This window comes from Bubalus bubalis, chromosome 3 (genome assembly GCF_019923935.1).
Source record: "Bubalus bubalis isolate 160015118507 breed Murrah chromosome 3, NDDB_SH_1, whole genome shotgun sequence".
Lineage (NCBI taxonomy): Eukaryota > Metazoa > Chordata > Mammalia > Artiodactyla > Bovidae > Bubalus > Bubalus bubalis.
Genome location: NC_059159.1, coordinates 38373325 through 38389773, shown reverse-complemented (window position 1 = coordinate 38389773; position 16449 = coordinate 38373325). Strand labels below are relative to the sequence as shown.

The 16449-nt window shown below is 48.6% G+C and overlaps 2 protein-coding genes across 9 annotated transcripts in view; one reads left to right on the top strand and one right to left on the bottom strand.

The window, feature by feature from the left end:
- The window catches only part of ZZEF1 (zinc finger ZZ-type and EF-hand domain containing 1), a 94979-nt gene extending 86973 nt beyond the window's left edge, over positions 1-8006 (bottom strand). For all 4 annotated transcript variants that reach the window (XM_025280819.3, XM_025280820.3, XM_025280822.3 and 1 more), the window contains exon 1: positions 7522-8006. In XM_025280819.3, coding sequence (XP_025136604.3) covers positions 7522-7875 — 354 coding nt within the window. In that variant the 5' untranslated portion in view covers positions 7876-8006. The remainder of the gene's footprint in view (positions 1-7521) is intronic.
- Positions 8007-8076: 70 nt separating this feature from the next.
- LOC102397082 (neuferricin) lies at positions 8077-14877 on the top strand. Of its 5 annotated transcripts, none has more exons than XM_025280829.3 (5): positions 8260-8430; positions 9883-9947; positions 12096-12236; positions 13270-13456; positions 13963-14877. In XM_025280829.3, the coding sequence occupies exons 2-5, from the start codon at positions 9944-9946 to the stop codon at positions 14174-14176; spliced, it is 546 nt and encodes a 181-aa protein (XP_025136614.2). In that variant the 5' UTR covers positions 8260-8430; positions 9883-9943; the 3' UTR covers positions 14177-14877. The 5 variants fall into 5 exon arrangements, with proteins under 5 accessions (XP_006079747.3, XP_025136614.2, XP_006079745.3 ...); XM_006079683.4 differs by lacking the exon at positions 9883-9947 and adding an exon at positions 9718-9882 and having other exon boundaries at positions 8273-8430; XM_006079685.4 differs by lacking the exons at positions 8260-8430; positions 9883-9947 and adding an exon at positions 8077-8208.
- The last annotated feature ends 1572 nt before the right edge of the window (positions 14878-16449 follow it).

Genomic DNA, 16449 nt, shown 5'->3' with positions numbered 1-16449 from the left:
ACTGGCCATGTGACTTCAAAAACACACTCCCTTGCCTCCATAAGCCTCAGCTTCTTTTTTTTTTTTTTTTGGCTGTGCTGTGCAGCATGTGGGATCTTAGTTCCCAGGTCAAGGATCGAACCTGTGCCCGCTGCATTGAGAGTCTTAACCATAAGACTGCCAGGGAAGTCCTTCATTCTGTTTTTTTCCTGATTAGACCCCATCAGGAAAGCTGAGTTTACTTTGGAAGTCACACACCCAATAAGAGAGAAGAAATCAGAAGAAACAGACTGTGATGAAGACGAGACTAGAAATTGCCCTGTGAGAAAAGCCTGGAATCTCCAGTGAGGAGAAAAGATGACTGGGAGTAATAGACTCCATTTCAAACATCTGATGGGCTATTACGGGAAGGAGCAGTTATAATTAAGGTCATCAGATGGAAGCTAGAGGGAAAAGCTCATCATAAAGACGGATGCATCTGTTGTTGGTGGGATATAAAGATGGATTAGGAGGCTCTGGAAGGAATGCCCAACTCATCCCTCAAAGCTTCAGTTAGCAAAAGCTGGACAAGGAGCCATCAAGAGTGTTCAAAGATGTCACACTAAACAAATGCATTTACCTCTGCTCCCTCCTGAAATTCCACTAAGACAATATTATAGAGGAAATTTTTTTTTTTTAAGTATAAGGACAAAGCAAACAGGAGATGTTGCAACAGCAACAAAATTTTGGAAGCTGGGAGGCAGATGGATTTCTGGGACAATTGGATAAATTGGAATATGGACTGGGTGTTAATGAAACAGATATTAACCGGACAGTGAAGACCACTAAGACCACTAAAAAACTAAGTTACAGAAGAGTATTAGAAAATGACCTCATGTTAGTTTAAACAAAAAGCAAATATGCACTTTCCACATTGGTACCAAAGATACATAGATTTATCAGCAGAGAGTCCCTTGGACTGCAAGGAGATCAAACCAGTCAATCCTAAAGGAAATCAACTCTGAATATTTGCTGGAAGGACTGATACTGAAGCTGCAGCTCCAATACTTTGGCCACCTGATGCGAAGAGCCGACTTATTGGAAAAGACCTTGATGCTGGGAAAGATTGAAGGCAGAAGGAGAAGGTGACGACAGAGGATGAGATTGTCAGACAGCATCACCAATTCAATGGACATGAATTTGAGCAAACTCTGGCAGATGGTGAAGGACAGGGGAGCCTGGTATACTGCAGTCCATGGAGTTGCAAAGAATCAGATACAACTGAGCAACTGAACAACAATAATAATCTGAAAGAGTACATATTAAGATACTAATAGTGGTAACATGCCAATCTACATAAGTTGCTTTTATAGTGACAAAAGGGAAATTATAAACATGAAACATTTGAAGCACACCCTAATATGAAGAGTAGAGCCAATGGGTGTGGAGGGAGGTAGAGCAGAAGCACAGCCTCTGTCTGCCCTGAGGCCCCAGGACGTGAATGCACAGCACCAATAACAGCTACATCCCAGCTCCTTCACACTGTAGCACAGTAAGGAAACAGATATACAGTATGATTCAGAGTCTGAGGGGATTAGCACAATGGTAACCCATTCAATGCGGAATGACAGATGGTTTGGGAAGCTCTGAATTAATATTTGAGCACTCACTAAATTTTAAGCAGTGCACAAACCATTTATTCCACGTAACAGCAAGATTACTATTAGCCTCATTTTAAAGTTGTACATTTTACAGAGAGGTCAGAAAACTTGTCCAAAGTCACACAGCTAGTATTTGACTCCAAGGCTCCAGAGCTCGTGTTCTTCACCACAACTCCATTCTCCTTCCTTTGACCAGATAACCCCTGGGGTTCCTTGCTGTCCGAGACCAAGTGCTCAAAATCTCTCTCTTATCCATCCCTTTCCTCCATCTTCTAACCCTTGCTCTCGGCACCTTAAGCCCAGGCTTACTCAACATCAGCCTTAAAGCTGAGACTCACTCTCTCTAAATCGCAGGCAGCGCTCAAGCCCTACTCCCACCAGAACTTCTGCACTTCAAGTGCCACCTGCATCGCAAGTGCTGTCTGTTCCCAACTTCCCACACAACTCTTGCCGTTTAGGGCTGGTAAAAATTCTATATGAGCAAGGCTATATGAATAAGTGACATTTTTCTATTTTTATCAGACTGTTGATCCGTCAATAGTTAATGGATATGATCAAAAGAATTTTCAAACAAATGAAAAATAAAGACAGTTTGGGTGAGGAAAAAAACCAAAACAATCAGAACAGTGCTGCTAACAGCTTCACTGAACAAATATGTAATTTCCTAATACTTGGGAAATTGTCCTTAAAAAAAATGCAGAGGTTTTGAAATCTACCACTTAGCATCTAGTTTGTCTCCCAGGAGCCAATTTACTTAGCACCTATTTAACACCAGCTGACAGGGAGCCACTTATGCCTGACCTGGGCTGGGCTCTGTGCATACTGGGATGTCAGGGTGGAATCCTGGCTCTCCAAAATCCCCACGGCCTAGGAGAAGACAGATCCACAAACCAGCGGCAGCAATGTGATGGGTGTGATCATTACAATAATAGAAGTAATAGCATAACAAGTACAAGAGCTAATACTAAATTCCACAATCCTAAGGCTGGTACCATGACTTTAACTAGACAGGGAAAGAGAGGTAAGGGATTTTGTTCAAAGTCACAAGGACTGGTAAATGATGGAGCCTGGATGGGAATTCTGGTATGATTTGGGACCCCACACTGTCAACCACTGTGACCTGAGCTAACAGACACTCTGGAGGCCAGAAGCCCAGGAGTGGTAGAGGCATTTGGGGGAAATGACCCTCAGAAAAATGGGGAGCCACTCCAGTTCCTAAAGCAAGACAGTACACAACAAAGTGGTAGTCTGGAAATCAGGGAAAGGCAAAACAGAGCAGTGACCTTTCCTCCATAGTTCTCGGGGATCGTGAAGCTCTCCACAAGAAGCCAATACCATCTTGTCCCTCACAGCAAAGCATACGGAGCCAGAACAACCTCCAGTTCCCCCAGGATCGTCCTCTCAGCACTGCCTCATCACTACCAATGGCCAGCGCTCACTGAAGACTTCCTGTGTGCTGGAGGAGTGCAGGCAGGTGGCGGGGCCTGGGAGCCTCATGCAGAGCAAGACCACAGTGTGCTCCAGTGTCAAAAGACTTGTCCAGAACAGGAAATAAGAGCCTCAAGGGAAGGAGTGAAGATACAATGATACAGAAGCCATGTGAATCACGCCACAGGACAGGCTTGGTCCCGACTGTCCTGACCAGGAGATGGGGCCAAGGAGGGGAATCTTGGAGAACGCACAGAAGAAAGGTCCACACACCAGACAAGGCAAGCGTCCCACGGGGGACAGAAGTAGGAGAGATCAGACAGGGAGACAGGCCAGCCTGCAGCCTCCACCGCATTCCGAGGAGTGTGTACCTGATCCCTTTGGCAGTGAGGAACCCTTACAGGCTCTCAGCTGAGGGTAAGCCCGCTTCGTCTTCATGATACACACACGTGGCTCTCTTACTGCGTCTTGAAAGGGCACAGAATTACATCTGCATGACTCGATTTGCATAGTTCTTGGCTCAGAGCCATTCTAAGTTAATCAATACTATGACATGATAATGCCAAGAGGTATTTTTCTCCAAATTTCCTCTAAACTCCAGCAGTGACTAAGAATCTTTTTAAGTTTTCACTAAAACTATATTTAACTGCTTCCTCAATGTCAATAAGCATCTTCTTGGGAATTTTCTGTCCAGTGAGAATCTGAGCTCTCACTGCCGAGGACCCAGGTTCAATCCCTGGTTGGGGAACTAAAATCCCACAAACCATATGGTGCAGTCGGAAAAAAAGAAAGAAAAGGATTATCTTCCTATTAAAAGGTAACGGATTGAATATAAAATATGAAGCTGGAGAATGAGGACTGTCAAATTGAACACTGGCTCTGAGCAGGGACTGTGCTAAGACAAGAAATAAATGAATAAAAAAGTCCTTCCTTCAGACTTTACAACCCTACAGATTTCACCAAGTAGGCACCACAGCTAATATGGCAAATTAATCAAATAAGACCTGTTCATCCTAAATCCCCAACTTCAAGCCATCTGCTATCATCCTGTGCTCAGCACTTTTTTCCTGCTGTAGAGCATATACATGACCTACTGAAAGTATATCACAGTAAGAGCACAATATCTTATTTCTGAGTCAAAAAGGAATTTAATGTTAACTCCAACTCCTCTTCTACATAGGAGTCAATTAAATCCTGCTCCTTGTGAGCAAATCAAAGACTCTCTTTCCAAGGACTACACCCATCAAGAGAAGAGGTGTGTTGTAACTATAAAATGATAACGTTTCAGACTTTGGTCCCCGGTATAACTTCAAGCATTTCTTTAGGACAACACCTCAAGCAAGAAAGGTCAGAGGAATGTGAAGGTGAGACAGCTGGACAGACATGGATGGCAGCAGGAGCCGAAAGAACCAACACATACAACATGGAGCTTCTCACCATTACACTAGTGAATACTATACCCCGATGAGAACCTGCTCTAAAATTTGGTCACTGCCTGCTTCCTAGCCTTGTTCTCCTTCTGCTACAATCTAGCCATGTGAGTCAAAGATGGCGAAACTGTAACCCAGTATCTGTTCTCCTCTTCCTCAGTAATTTAACTACTGGTTTTTAGCTGAATATATGGCCATGGAATAAGGGATCTTTCCCAACCTCCCTTGCAGTTAAGTGTGGCCATGTGACTGGGTTTGGTCAAAGGGGTTTGTGGCCCTCTCCTTCCCTTTCCAGCTGATTGTGGAAAGCAGCAGCAAAGGAGTCATGTGGGTCACTAGGTGGAAGGTGACTGTGGAAGATGACAGCACCTGATGGACAGAACCAGTCCCTGGCAACTGTGAAACTTGCATGTATCAATCCTGGACTGCCTACTTGGACTTTTACATTAAAAGCTTCTTTATTGTTTAAAGCACTGATGTACTGGATTTTCTGTCCCTTGAAGCAGTTTGTAGCCCAAAGACATCATACCAGTCTCCCCGATTCTCTATTCTGTGGACTTGGGGCTTGTGCACGTGACACCCTCTGTCTGAAACAGGGCTCACACCTGCTGCTCCTGCTTTCAGTCTTCTTTCAGTCTTCAAATCTGAGCTGGAAAGTTACTTTCTCAGGTATGTCTTCTTTGACACCCTGCTGCTGCTGCTAAGTCACTTTAGTCGTGTCCAACTCTATGTGACCCCAGAGACGGCAGCCCACCAGGCTCCCCCGTCCCTGGGATTCTCCAGGCAAGAACACTGGAGTGGGTTGCCATTTCCTTCTCCAATGCAGGAAAGTGAAAGTGAAGTCACTCAGTCGTGACACCCTGGATGAGGTCAAATACTCCTGCTATTTTTTCATTATGCTTTCCCTTGAATAACTCACCACACCTATAAATTGCTGGGTTAATGTGCATCTCTTTCAGTATTAAATACTTTTTTTTTAAATGTAGACCATTTTTAAAAGTCTTCATTGAATTTGTTAGAATATTACTTCTATCTTGCATGCCTGCTCAATTACTAAGTCCAGTCTTTCTCTTTGCAACCCCAAGCAAGAATACTGGAGTGGGTGGCCATTCCCTTCTCCAGGGGATATTCCCAACCCAGGGATCCAACCAGAATGTCCTGCATTGGCAAGCAGATTCTCTACCACTGAGCCAGCTTCTGTCTTATGTTTTGGCCTTTTGGCCCCAGGGTCATGTAGGATCTGAGTCCCCTGATCAGGGATTGAACCATACTCCCCTGCACTGGAAGGTGAGGTCTTAGCCACTGGACCACCAGCCAAGTCCTAAGCAGTAGATACTCTTTAAGAGTAAGTATCTTGCTTTGTCCACTGTCATTCAAGTCCTTGGCACTCAGTATATGCCCAACAAGCATTTGCTCAGTGAAAGAATAAAGTCATAGCCCTTGCGTGAATCCTGGACCATACCTCAAGGACTTCTTGGCCTTACATTACAGGACTCTTGAAGCTCTATTCCTGTCAGACACTCTCACAATTGTAAACACTTTTCCTCCATTGTCTTTGGATCCTTCAAGATATCTGCATAGCTCTTTCTGACTGCTTCACTTTCTCACTATACGTCTAGGACTAGAGTGGAAAGTACTGGGAATTCCCTGGTGGTCCAGTGGTTAGGACTCTGTACTTTCACTGGGAAGGACCCAGGGTCTGATCCCTGGTCAGGGATCTAAGATCCCACAAACAATGCAGCCAAAAAAAAAAAAAAAAAAAGCAAATTCCTGGAGGTTGAAAAAAAAGGAGACCTTTCACTAAGTAACATGACTGACATTTTCAAAAGCCGGATGCCTTACAGGTATTCTTAAAAGGAAAATATAAGACACACACAAACTACATTGTCTGAACTCTGGACATGTAGAGGAAAACATTTTTAAAATATTTGAAAAGCCTCTGGTTTTAAAGTGTAAACCAGTCTCTAATGGCATTAAAATATCTTGTCTGTTTATGTACTCATTCTTCATTGACACTGAATATACTACATGGTTTACCCATTTTCACAAATTAAGTACCTTTTTGTTATAACATTGTGGACTTAATGAAAGAGGGCCTTAAGAAGCTTGTAGTGTGACATAAGACAAACAAAAACCAAGAAATGTGAGTGACAGTCTCAGTTTCATTAATGACTCACAGGGTGATGCTGGATCAGTTCCCTTCTTAATTCTAAAATGAAGTGTCTGGTACAGATCAGATCAGATCAGTCGCTCAGTCGTGTCCGACTCTTTGCGACCCCATGAATCGTAGCACGCCAGGCCTCCCTGTCCGTAAGATCCCTTGCAAGGAAAATACTTTTTTGCCATATCAATTTGCTGTTAATCACGTAACAAAGATGATATTGGTGATTATGCCCCAAACTATACAATCACAAGTAGTCACAGGAAACCTGGTATTTGCCCATTAGTTGTAGGTTCTAGGGAGGTTTAAATGAGACTAAAATATGATCCTTCAAAGATATAAAAACCAATGTGGGTTTTGGAAAAGCTAGTTTCTGCGAGATGGGAATGGCTTTCAGAATGTGAATTTTTCCAATATATGTTATTCTCCTCCCACATTCGTTAGGACCCCACACTGGACTCAGAAGGTGCCTCTGCAAAAACCCACTGGCCAATAAAACCGAAAGATTTTCATGGCCACTCCCTTGATCCCTGTACTACAATCCCCTTAGGCCATCCTGGAAGGCAGTTGATGCAGCATCAGGCAACAGCACAGAGGTCTGTGCTACAGCAACATGCAAAGACTTATCCAGCACTTCTGAGCCAGAACCGCCCAGCCGAAGCTTTCCACAGTTCTAGTAAAGGTTAGAGAGATCGACAGTCGGCTCCCGGAGTGAACAAACTGGAAGCTCCCACTGTGGGTCCCGGCATACTCAAGCTCCTATTCTCAGAAGCTGCCAACCCTACGGGTTCCTGCCCAGCCTCTCTAAAGCCACTGCCTACCTCTTCATGCCCTTAGTGCCGACCGCCCTGCCCCCGCCCCACAATCGCTAGTCAGTCCTGACCTCCTCGAACCGCTCGCCCGAGAAGCCGGCGCCACGAGCCTCCAGCAGCTCCCCGAACTGCTCCAGGGTGACGGACTCTTCGCCGCGGCCCAGGCGCTCTTCCAGCCAGCGCAAAAGCGCGCCGTGGTGCCTGGACACCAGAGACTCGCAGGGCGGCGTGGGCCGCAGAGCAGCCGCCGCCTCTCGCAGCCGGGCCGGCTCCAGCAGCGCCGCGGCGGGCGGCAGCGCCGGGGCCGCGGGGCCCTGGCCGGGGGTCGTGCCCGAGTCCGCGGCCCAGTCCTGGTGCGGGCCCCAGCCCTCGCCCCCGGCGGCTGCCGCCTCGTCTTCACTGCTGTGACTCGGAGCGTTCCCCATGAGGTCTCCGTCTCGGGCGCCCGGCTCTGCTGCCGCCGCCGCCTCCCCGCCACGACCTGTCAACCTCCGACGGCACCCGGCGGGCGGGGACCGGGAAGGGACGACGGCGGCGGCTGCGGCTTCCGGCTTCCTCGCCGACAAGCGAGGACTTCTGTCGTAAAGACGCCGTTAAGCGGACACCACCAGCTGTCGTGAGACAGCAAGCCGAGAACAGCCTGATTTTCAAGAGGGCGCTGCTGTCATTACGTCTACGTAACCCGCAGCCTCCTTTGCTACCATCTTTGTTGGGGGCGGACAACCTGCAGGCCAGAATATCCTCTCGCCAGTCACTTCGTTAGTATCTCTCAACAGTCGCTAGCTATGCTAGAAAAGTACGAGGAAGGTTGGAGCCAAGGAGTGAACTTTTCGCCAAAGACTTTCCCTTCCAGTGCCCCACTGTCCCCTTAGTGACATGCGGACCCGGGAAAGCGCGCGTCGCGCTGGTGACGTCGCGGCCGGTTCTCCGCCATCTTAGCTGTGGACCGAGAGGTGGCAACTTCGGAGGAGCCAAGAGGGGTACGGCTGCGTAAATGCCGGGGCTCGGCGGGCGTGGGCTCTGGCTGGGCCTGGCCGTGGCCGTGGCGGCGGCGGCGGCGATGGCCGCATGGCTGATGGGCTGGTGGAGTCCCCGCGCCGACTTTCGCCTTTTCATACCCGAGGAGCTGGCCCGCTATCGCGGCCGCCCAGGGGACCCGGGCCTCTATTTGGCCTTGCTCGGCCGCGTCTACGATGTGTCCTCTGGCCGGAGGCATTACGAGCCCGGGGCCCACTATAGCGGCTTCGCAGGTATTAGCAGGGCGGTTCACGCCTTTTCCTGCTACGACGCGGGCGGGTAGCCGCCTGCGCTTCATTCATGCACGTATTCATTTATTCGTGTGTTCACTTCCTCCCCACATTTCGTCAGACCAGCGTGGGGGCCGGGCTCAGCTGCATCATCCATCTGGTGTGTTTTGACTATGGGCAACTGTCACGGCCTCTATTCTCCTTGTCTTTCCCCACCGCTCCTCCTGACTAGGTTGGAGAAACACATCACTTGCCTCCTGTCAGTTACTCTTTACCGGCCTGCAGAAGCTCCCAAGATCTGCTTAGTGCCACACTGCGTGGCTCTCAGGGCACAGAGATGAGTCACTGTCCTCAGGGTTCCCCAACTGATTCCAATCATTTCTTCAGTGTGTCCCAGTAAGAAGTGATTTCCTTTCCCCCATCCCAGGTTTCCCTAAAAATGGTACATTTGGTTTGCTCCTAGTACAAACGCTTTTATCTTGTCTTCCTTAAAAAAGTTTATCAGGGGACTTTTGTGGGATCCAGGTTGGATCCCTGGTCAGGAAACTGAAAGTTTGAATGCTACCTGCAAGGAAGGTTGACAATCCCACCTGCTGCAAGTAAGATCTGGTGCAGCCAGATAAATATAAAGTTCATCAGGCTAGAGCACAGGGAAGGAGTCTGGCCATCTTTATAGTCCTTCAGTACTTAGAACAAAGTTGGGCATATGTTAGGCCACAAAGAACATTTGTCAAATGAGGCTTATTCTAACCCTTTTTTACAGCTGGGGAGGATTGGAGGATGTTATTTGCCTAAAGCCCTCACAACTAAGTCCTGACTAGGACCACCCCTTTAAGAGATGTTGCTTTACCAGCCCAGAGGAATGACCACCTCCCAGATTAAAAGTAAAAGCAAATGAGGAGCAAGCCTAAGGCCAGTGACTAAGCTGGTATTAAATAAGCATTGTCCATTTGTCATTATCTCTGGGGAGCTGGGAAGCTGCCTCTGGCACTTAAATACAAGGCACATCCCTGTCTCTAGGGAGAACTTGAAAAGTAGAAGCACTGACAGAGAAGGAATTACGTGCAGTTGATGATGCTGACAGGTCCTCAAACGGTCCAAGAGAGGGAAAGGACTTACCCAGGGCTGCCCAGTGAGTGAGAAGCAGAGATGCAACTGAAATCAAGTGTTTTATTCACTTGCCAGGTGAGGACACTTTGGATGCACTCTCCTGCCACGCCCTGATGCAGCTGTCGTGGCTGTATGCATGTGTGAGCAAAAACCTCTCCCTTTCTGGGGTGATCTTTCTTTTGCAATGTGCTCTCCTATAGAGTGAGTTCCTTTATATCCCATGTTACTTACCATCCATTTATTAACCACCGCCATGTAGCTCGCCTTGTCCCCAACCCCCTACACACTCGAGTAGGGAAGCAGATACATTCACTTATTCATTCGCTTAGTATTTTTATTAAGATATTCAGATGGTATAAAACCCACCCTTTTAGACAGTAGAATTTAGTGGTTTTTAACATGGGAAGTTGGGCTTTCCTGGTAGCTGAGCTGGTAAAGAATCGACCTGCAATGCAGGAGACCCCAGTTCGAGTCCTGGGTCAGCAAGATCCCTGGAGAAGGGATAGGCTACCAACTCCAGTATTCTTGGGCTTCCCTTGTGGTTCAGATGGTAAAGAATCTGCCTGCAATGTGGGAGACCTGGGTTCAATCCCTCGGTTGGGAAGACTCCCTGGAGAAGGGCATGGCAACCCACTCTAGTATTCTTGCCTGGAGAATCCCATGGACAGAGAAGCCTGGTGGGCTACAGTCCATGGAGTCACAAAGTCGGACAGGACTGAGCGACTAAGCACACACAACATGGGGAGCTGGGTAAGTATCACCACTGTCTTATTCCAGGGCATTTTATCACCTCCCCAAAGAAACCCCATTTTTGTTAGGAGTTATTCTCCATCCCCTCTACTTGGCCCCTGGAAATCAGTATCTACTTGCTGTCTCAAAAGATTTGCCTCTTCTGGCATTTCATGTTCATGAGTCATACTGTGACCTTTTGTGTCCGGCTTCATTCACTTGGCATGTTTTCAAGGTTCATCCATGATGTGTTGGCGAGTATTAGTACTCTATCCCTTTTTATGGCCAAATAATATTCTGTTGTATAGATTTTGCTGATCTGTTGATTATTTCTTGGATATTTAGGTTCTTCCCATCTTTTGCTTATTATGAATAATGCTGTTATGAACATTATGTACAAGTTTTGTTGTGGACGTGTGTTTTCAGTTCTCTTGTGTATATACCTAGGAGGGGAATTGCTGAGTCATATGGTAACTCATGTTTAACTTAATTTATATTTTTTGGTTGTGCTGGGTCTTCATTGCTGCACGCAGGCTTTCTCTAGTTGTGGCAAGCAGGGACAACCCTTCATCGTGGTGCACGGGCTTCTCATTGAGGAGGCTTCTCTTGTTGCAGGCCACAGGCTCTAGGGCACACGGGCTTCAGGAGTTGTAGCTCTTGGGCTCTAGAGTTCAGGCTCAGTAGTTGTAGTGCATGGGCTTAGTTGTTCTGTGGCATTTGGCATCTTTCAAGACCAGGGATCAGAGAATGATCAATTTGTTTAAAATATCAGTCTGAGTGTTATACAGAAAATAGATTAGTGGAGGACAGAAATAAACACAGGGAGACCTTCTGTGGTTTACTCTAATAGCTTAGATGAGAGATGCTGGCAGCCTGGGCTTGCTTAGTGGTAGATGGAGCCAGGTGGTCTGATACAAGAACTATTTAGGAAGACAATAGGACTTGGGAACTAACTGGATGTGAGGGTTGAAGGAGGTGTCAAGGACTGCACTTCTGGATTGAGCAACTAGTTATTAACTGAGATAGAGAGTATTAGATTGGAGGCAGGTTTCCAGGGACTGCGGATGCCGTGTGGACATTTTGAACTTGTGATGTCTGAAAGTCCTCTAAGGAATGTTGAGCAGACAACTGGATATACAGGTCTGGCGCTCAAGATACAAATTTGGCACCTTTGGTATTGAGGTGCTACTTGAAACCACAAGAGTGGATGAGATCATCAAGGGGAGGGTGTGGATGGAGCAGAAGAGGTGAACAAGAATCGATCCCCGAGACTGACAGAAAACGAGCTAGAGGGGTAGGAGGAAAACCAGGAGTGTAGTGTCACGGAAGCCAAGGGACTCCGCCGTGTGAAATGTTGCTGAAAGTCAATGAAAGAATGGGGTACGTGCCAGAATGTGTGTCCAGGATCCAGGACCATCTGTCACCGAGGAGGAGGGATTAGCTTTGCTTATGGCTGGGCAGTGAGGGTTTTCAGGAGATATTTCTCAGAAAATAGGTTCTTGAGTTGGTATAGTGTTGGTGATTTACAAGCAAATCTACTGGAAACCTCTCTCCCACAGGCCGAGATGCATCCAGAGCGTTTGTGACCGGGGACTACTCGGAAGCAGGCCTTGTAGATGATGTATCCGACCTGTCATTTTCTGAGATGCTGACACTCCAAAACTGGCTTTCATTCTATGAGAAGAACTACAAATTCATTGGTAGGTATTCCGCAGGTCATTTCCATAGATTTCATTTAGTTGTCTTGAATTTGCTGCACTGCATGCGAGATCTTAGTTCCCTGACCAGGGATCGTACCCATGCCCCCTGCATTGGGCGCTCAGAGTCTTAGCCACCAGACCACCAGGGAAGTCCCCGGGTAAACCTTCTAGAAGTGCTTTCTGCTGCTTCTCTTGCCATATGACAGGGGCTGCTAGGGAAGGCCACCTGTACTTTAGGACTTGGGAGATAAAAGTCCCTGCACCTAAGAACTGGTACCTTCTTGGCTCCGGCCTCCTGAAGCTGCTCTTGCTGCCATTGCTTAGACCTTACACATTCTGACAGGATTTTAAACTAAAACCAGTCCATGCAGTGTGTCCACTGAAGGACTGAGCCAGAAAAGAATGATGGACAGGGGAGAGCATGAGCTCAGGGTCAAACCTACTTACTAGCTTCAGAGACTCCCCAGCTACTTCATCTCCCAGTCCGTCTCCCAGGACCATGGGGCACTGATTTCTCTCTCATAGCGGTTGTATGAGGATTACAAAACATTGGTAAAGTGCCAGCAAAGCTCCAGATACTGAGTGAATGCTCGATGGATGACTTATTTATGTTACATAAGACAAAATAATTCAATGTGGGGAAGAACTTAGCCACAAAAATGTTATGCAATAAGCAGTTCATTCATTTATGGAACACCTGCTCACCTCAAGCGCTGTGAAACATTGAAAAACGAGTGACAGGTGGTTCCACTCTCAGGGAACTGATGTCTGGAAGGGGGGAAGATTTTATGTTTTCTGTCCTGGAGGTCTCTACACCCAGAACAGGGAGGCTTCTATCCGGAGTGGTATAAGACACTGAGAGACGTCAGGGCAGAAGGCGCCACGAGTCCTTCCAGCCAGGTCCTGATACACCAGCAGCCAGCCAGCCACCATAGAGCCCCAGGGGCAGAGCTCTCCTGGGGCTTCTGCAGGAGAAGCCTCTGTCCCGCCCCCTCCCACCACTGCGCTGACGTCAGCTTTCCTGCCGCCACAGGAAGGGTGATAGGAAGGTTCTATGGAGAGGATGGGCTCCCCACCCCAGAACTGACCCAGGCAGAAGCCATGATGACCAAAGGCTTGGAAGCGGACAGACAGGAACTGATAGAGAAGCAGAGGTTCCCACCGTGCAACGCTGAGTGGAGCTTCATCAGGGGTAGCCGGTTCTGGTGTTCCCAACAGAGGTAAATGGGCTTCCCAGCTGTTCCTCCCACCTCTCCCCCAGATCCAGCTTCTAGGTCATCTGAGTTGTTCCCTGAGGCCATAAGTGAGAGTAACCCAGGAGAACTTGGTCAAGACCCATGTGCCCTGGGATAGTGATTCTTAAGCCAGACAGGGCTTCTGAGATGCTCCCAGGCCAGTGAGGGTGGGGAGCCTTTCACTGGGGTTGTCAACCAAGCAGGAAAGTGGGGCTGCCTCCTGGGAAGGCAGATGGCTGGGGCCAGGGGGAGCGCAGAGAAAGGAGGACGCTGCCCTCGGGAGGGAAAATGGAGGAAGCCAGGGTTGGGGGGTGGGGAGAGCATGACAGTTCAGGTGAACACTGCAGACCGTCACCTTGGGAAAATGCCAAGATGGGAAGTGGGATGGGGTCCACTTTGCATAAGGCCTGGCTCACCGCCTCCTCCCTCCCCTCTCCAGAGACACTCAGGAGTTAGTGCTTCTAAGAAGCCCTCTTTCCTTCTTTCCTTAGTGGAGGTGTGAGCAGAGACTGGATCGGCGTTCCCAGGAAACTGTTTAAGCCAGGTGTCAAGCCCCATTGCGTGTGTGTGAGAACAACTGGCCCTCCGAGTGACCAGTTGCCGGAAAACCCTACGCACAGAAATCGTGGGGACCTGGACCACCCCAACTTGGGGGAGTACCCAGGCTGCCCACCCCTCGCCATCACGTGCTCTGTCCCCCTCTAAGCTGTACCCTGTGTGTCCGTAACTCCCAGGGAACCCTGCCGAGAGCCCTAACAAGCTGGAGGATGGCTCCTACATGAACAAGAGGGCCTGGAAGGACTGGGCCACACTCTGCAGACGGGACCCATGCCCCTCCCCGTGGGTTCAGTCTGGTGACTTAGGCCAGTGCGTGGCAACCTGCCTGGTACTGGTCAGTCTGTTGTGCCGCTGTTCCTCGGGTCTCCTCCTCCTCTGGAGTTGGCAGACATTAATGGGCACAAATATGACCAACTCGAAACTCACTGGACCGACACACAAAAGGACTCCGCTCCAACAGCTTCTTTCCCAGGGACTCCCGGGGTGCCGGATCAGCTGCTGGCCTGGCCCTGCTTGCAATGTCCACCCCAGTCAGGGATCAGGGGCTCTGGCACTCCTTCATCCAGAAACAAGCGGACACATCCAGAAGGCCAGATGAATGAACAGTGCTAACACAGCCCTGTTCCCGTTTCCCACGTGCTATTGTGAGCCCTTTTACAACCATTCTTAGATGTAAGACCTGTGCCCAAAGGCAAACTTGCATTGACAACCAAAAGCCTCACTGAGTTAATCTGAGCTGGACCCGTATAGAGGTGAACCAGGACAGGCTGATTCTGGAAATGGAAAAGCTTTTGCTTGTGTAGATGCAGCAAATCCAGATCTCTCTGAACAGAGCAACAATTTATGTAGTCCTTTGTGTGTTTAATTTTTTTAAAAAATTGGCTGCACTGGGTCTTTGTTGCAGCGTGTGGGCACTCTAGATGTGGTGCACGGGCTCAGTTCTCCGGGGCATGTGGGGTCTTAGTTCTCTGTCCAGGGATCAAATTCGTGTTCCCTGCATTGAAAGGTGGATTCTTAACTGCTGGGCCACCAGGGAAGCCGCAAAGCAACTATCTAAAGCAAGGATATTTCTTTCTTGAGCACTTCAAATTAGGGATGTGCATCTACATGTACACATGTGCTCAGTCGTGACTGACTCTCTGAGCCTCATGGCTGTAGCCCATCAAACTCCCGTGTCCATGGGATTTTCCAGGCAAGAATGCTGGAGTGGGTTGCCGTTTGGGATGGTGTGCTTTCAAAGGGAGAAGTCTGCATTTTGAGCCAAAGGTGGTTTCACAGCCCTAACAGATAGTGGAAAGCACAGCATCCAAGCCTGGGAAAGGCTGCAAAAGCCAGTACCAACAGCCTGGACAGTGGGTGATGTCCAGGGTCATCTGCAATCTCCCACACTGGGCCCAGTTCATGCATTACCTCCTGGATTCAAGTTAAGCAGCCAGGGCAAGGAGTGTTCCTACATTACAGATAAGGAAACCAACCTGGCATGAACCCAGGTCCACATTCTCCCCATCTGCACCTTCACCTCAGCACCTCCCAATCCCCTCAGCTGTTGACCTAAACATTCTCTATCCTTCCTTTCTCTGTCTCCTCTCCTTTATCATTCATCTCACTTAATAGCTTTCCAGGTCCCCTGCCAAGAAAACAGGCCGCCTCCCCTTAATCAGAATGGCTTGCTGCCCTATGGCCTGAGCTGCTCTTGACCCCTGGACCCTGCTCTGAGCTCCCTTTGCCCCCCAGGGTCTTCCTCGCCTGCCCTTTGGGACCTCTCACCTCTTCCTGCCTCCCTCAAGTCTGCATTGAACAGTGCACTTCCCTCCCCTCACGCCAGATTCCTCTCAAATACCGTATCTACCTACCTCCTGTCCCAGCAAAGATTTTATATTAATTTTAGGAGGTAAAATTGCTTTATGTTAGTTTCTGCTGACGACAAAGTGAATCAGCCATATGCATACGTATATCCGCTTCCTCTGGAGGGCCACCCTTCCCACCGCCCATCCCAACAAAGCTTTTGAAAATGCTGCACATGCTCACTGTCCGCTGCTCAGCCCCCATTTGCTGTGTAACACAGTCGCCCGGCTTCTGCCCTCCTCTGCTCAGCAGCAGGCTCAACTCTGTGCTGGCAAAGCCATTCCACATTCAATGATTACCTACCTGGGCCTGTCACATTTGAGGGCCTTCATGCAAGCGCCCCTTGGCTTTTTCCTCATTTCCCTTATCTCCCTCCAGCATTCCTTCTCAGCCTCCTGTCCTCGACACACCCTTCCCTCCAGCTTCTCTCCTTCAGCTGTCATCTAGTTCGGGCAGCCTTCCTGGTCATGTCTGCAGGCGCCGCAGACTCCACAGTCCTGGCATCCCATCTTCATCATCTTCCTCGAGATTCTTCTGGTTCCCTTGGCTGGTCCCACCATGGCCATCTTAAAGCA

Bases quoted from the DNA above. Each gene is read 5' to 3' on its own strand.
- LOC102397082 (XM_006079681.4), top strand. From the start codon at position 8,445: ATGCCGGGGCTCGGCGGGCGTGGGCTCTGGCTGGGCCTGGCCGTGGCC. The intron at 8,701-12,095 runs GTATTAGCAGGG...TCTCTCCCACAG, and splicing joins CCACTATAGCGGCTTCGCAG to GCCGAGATGCATCCAGAGCG. The intron at 13,457-13,962 runs GTAAATGGGCTT...TTCTTTCCTTAG, and splicing joins TTCTGGTGTTCCCAACAGAG to TGGAGGTGTGAGCAGAGACT.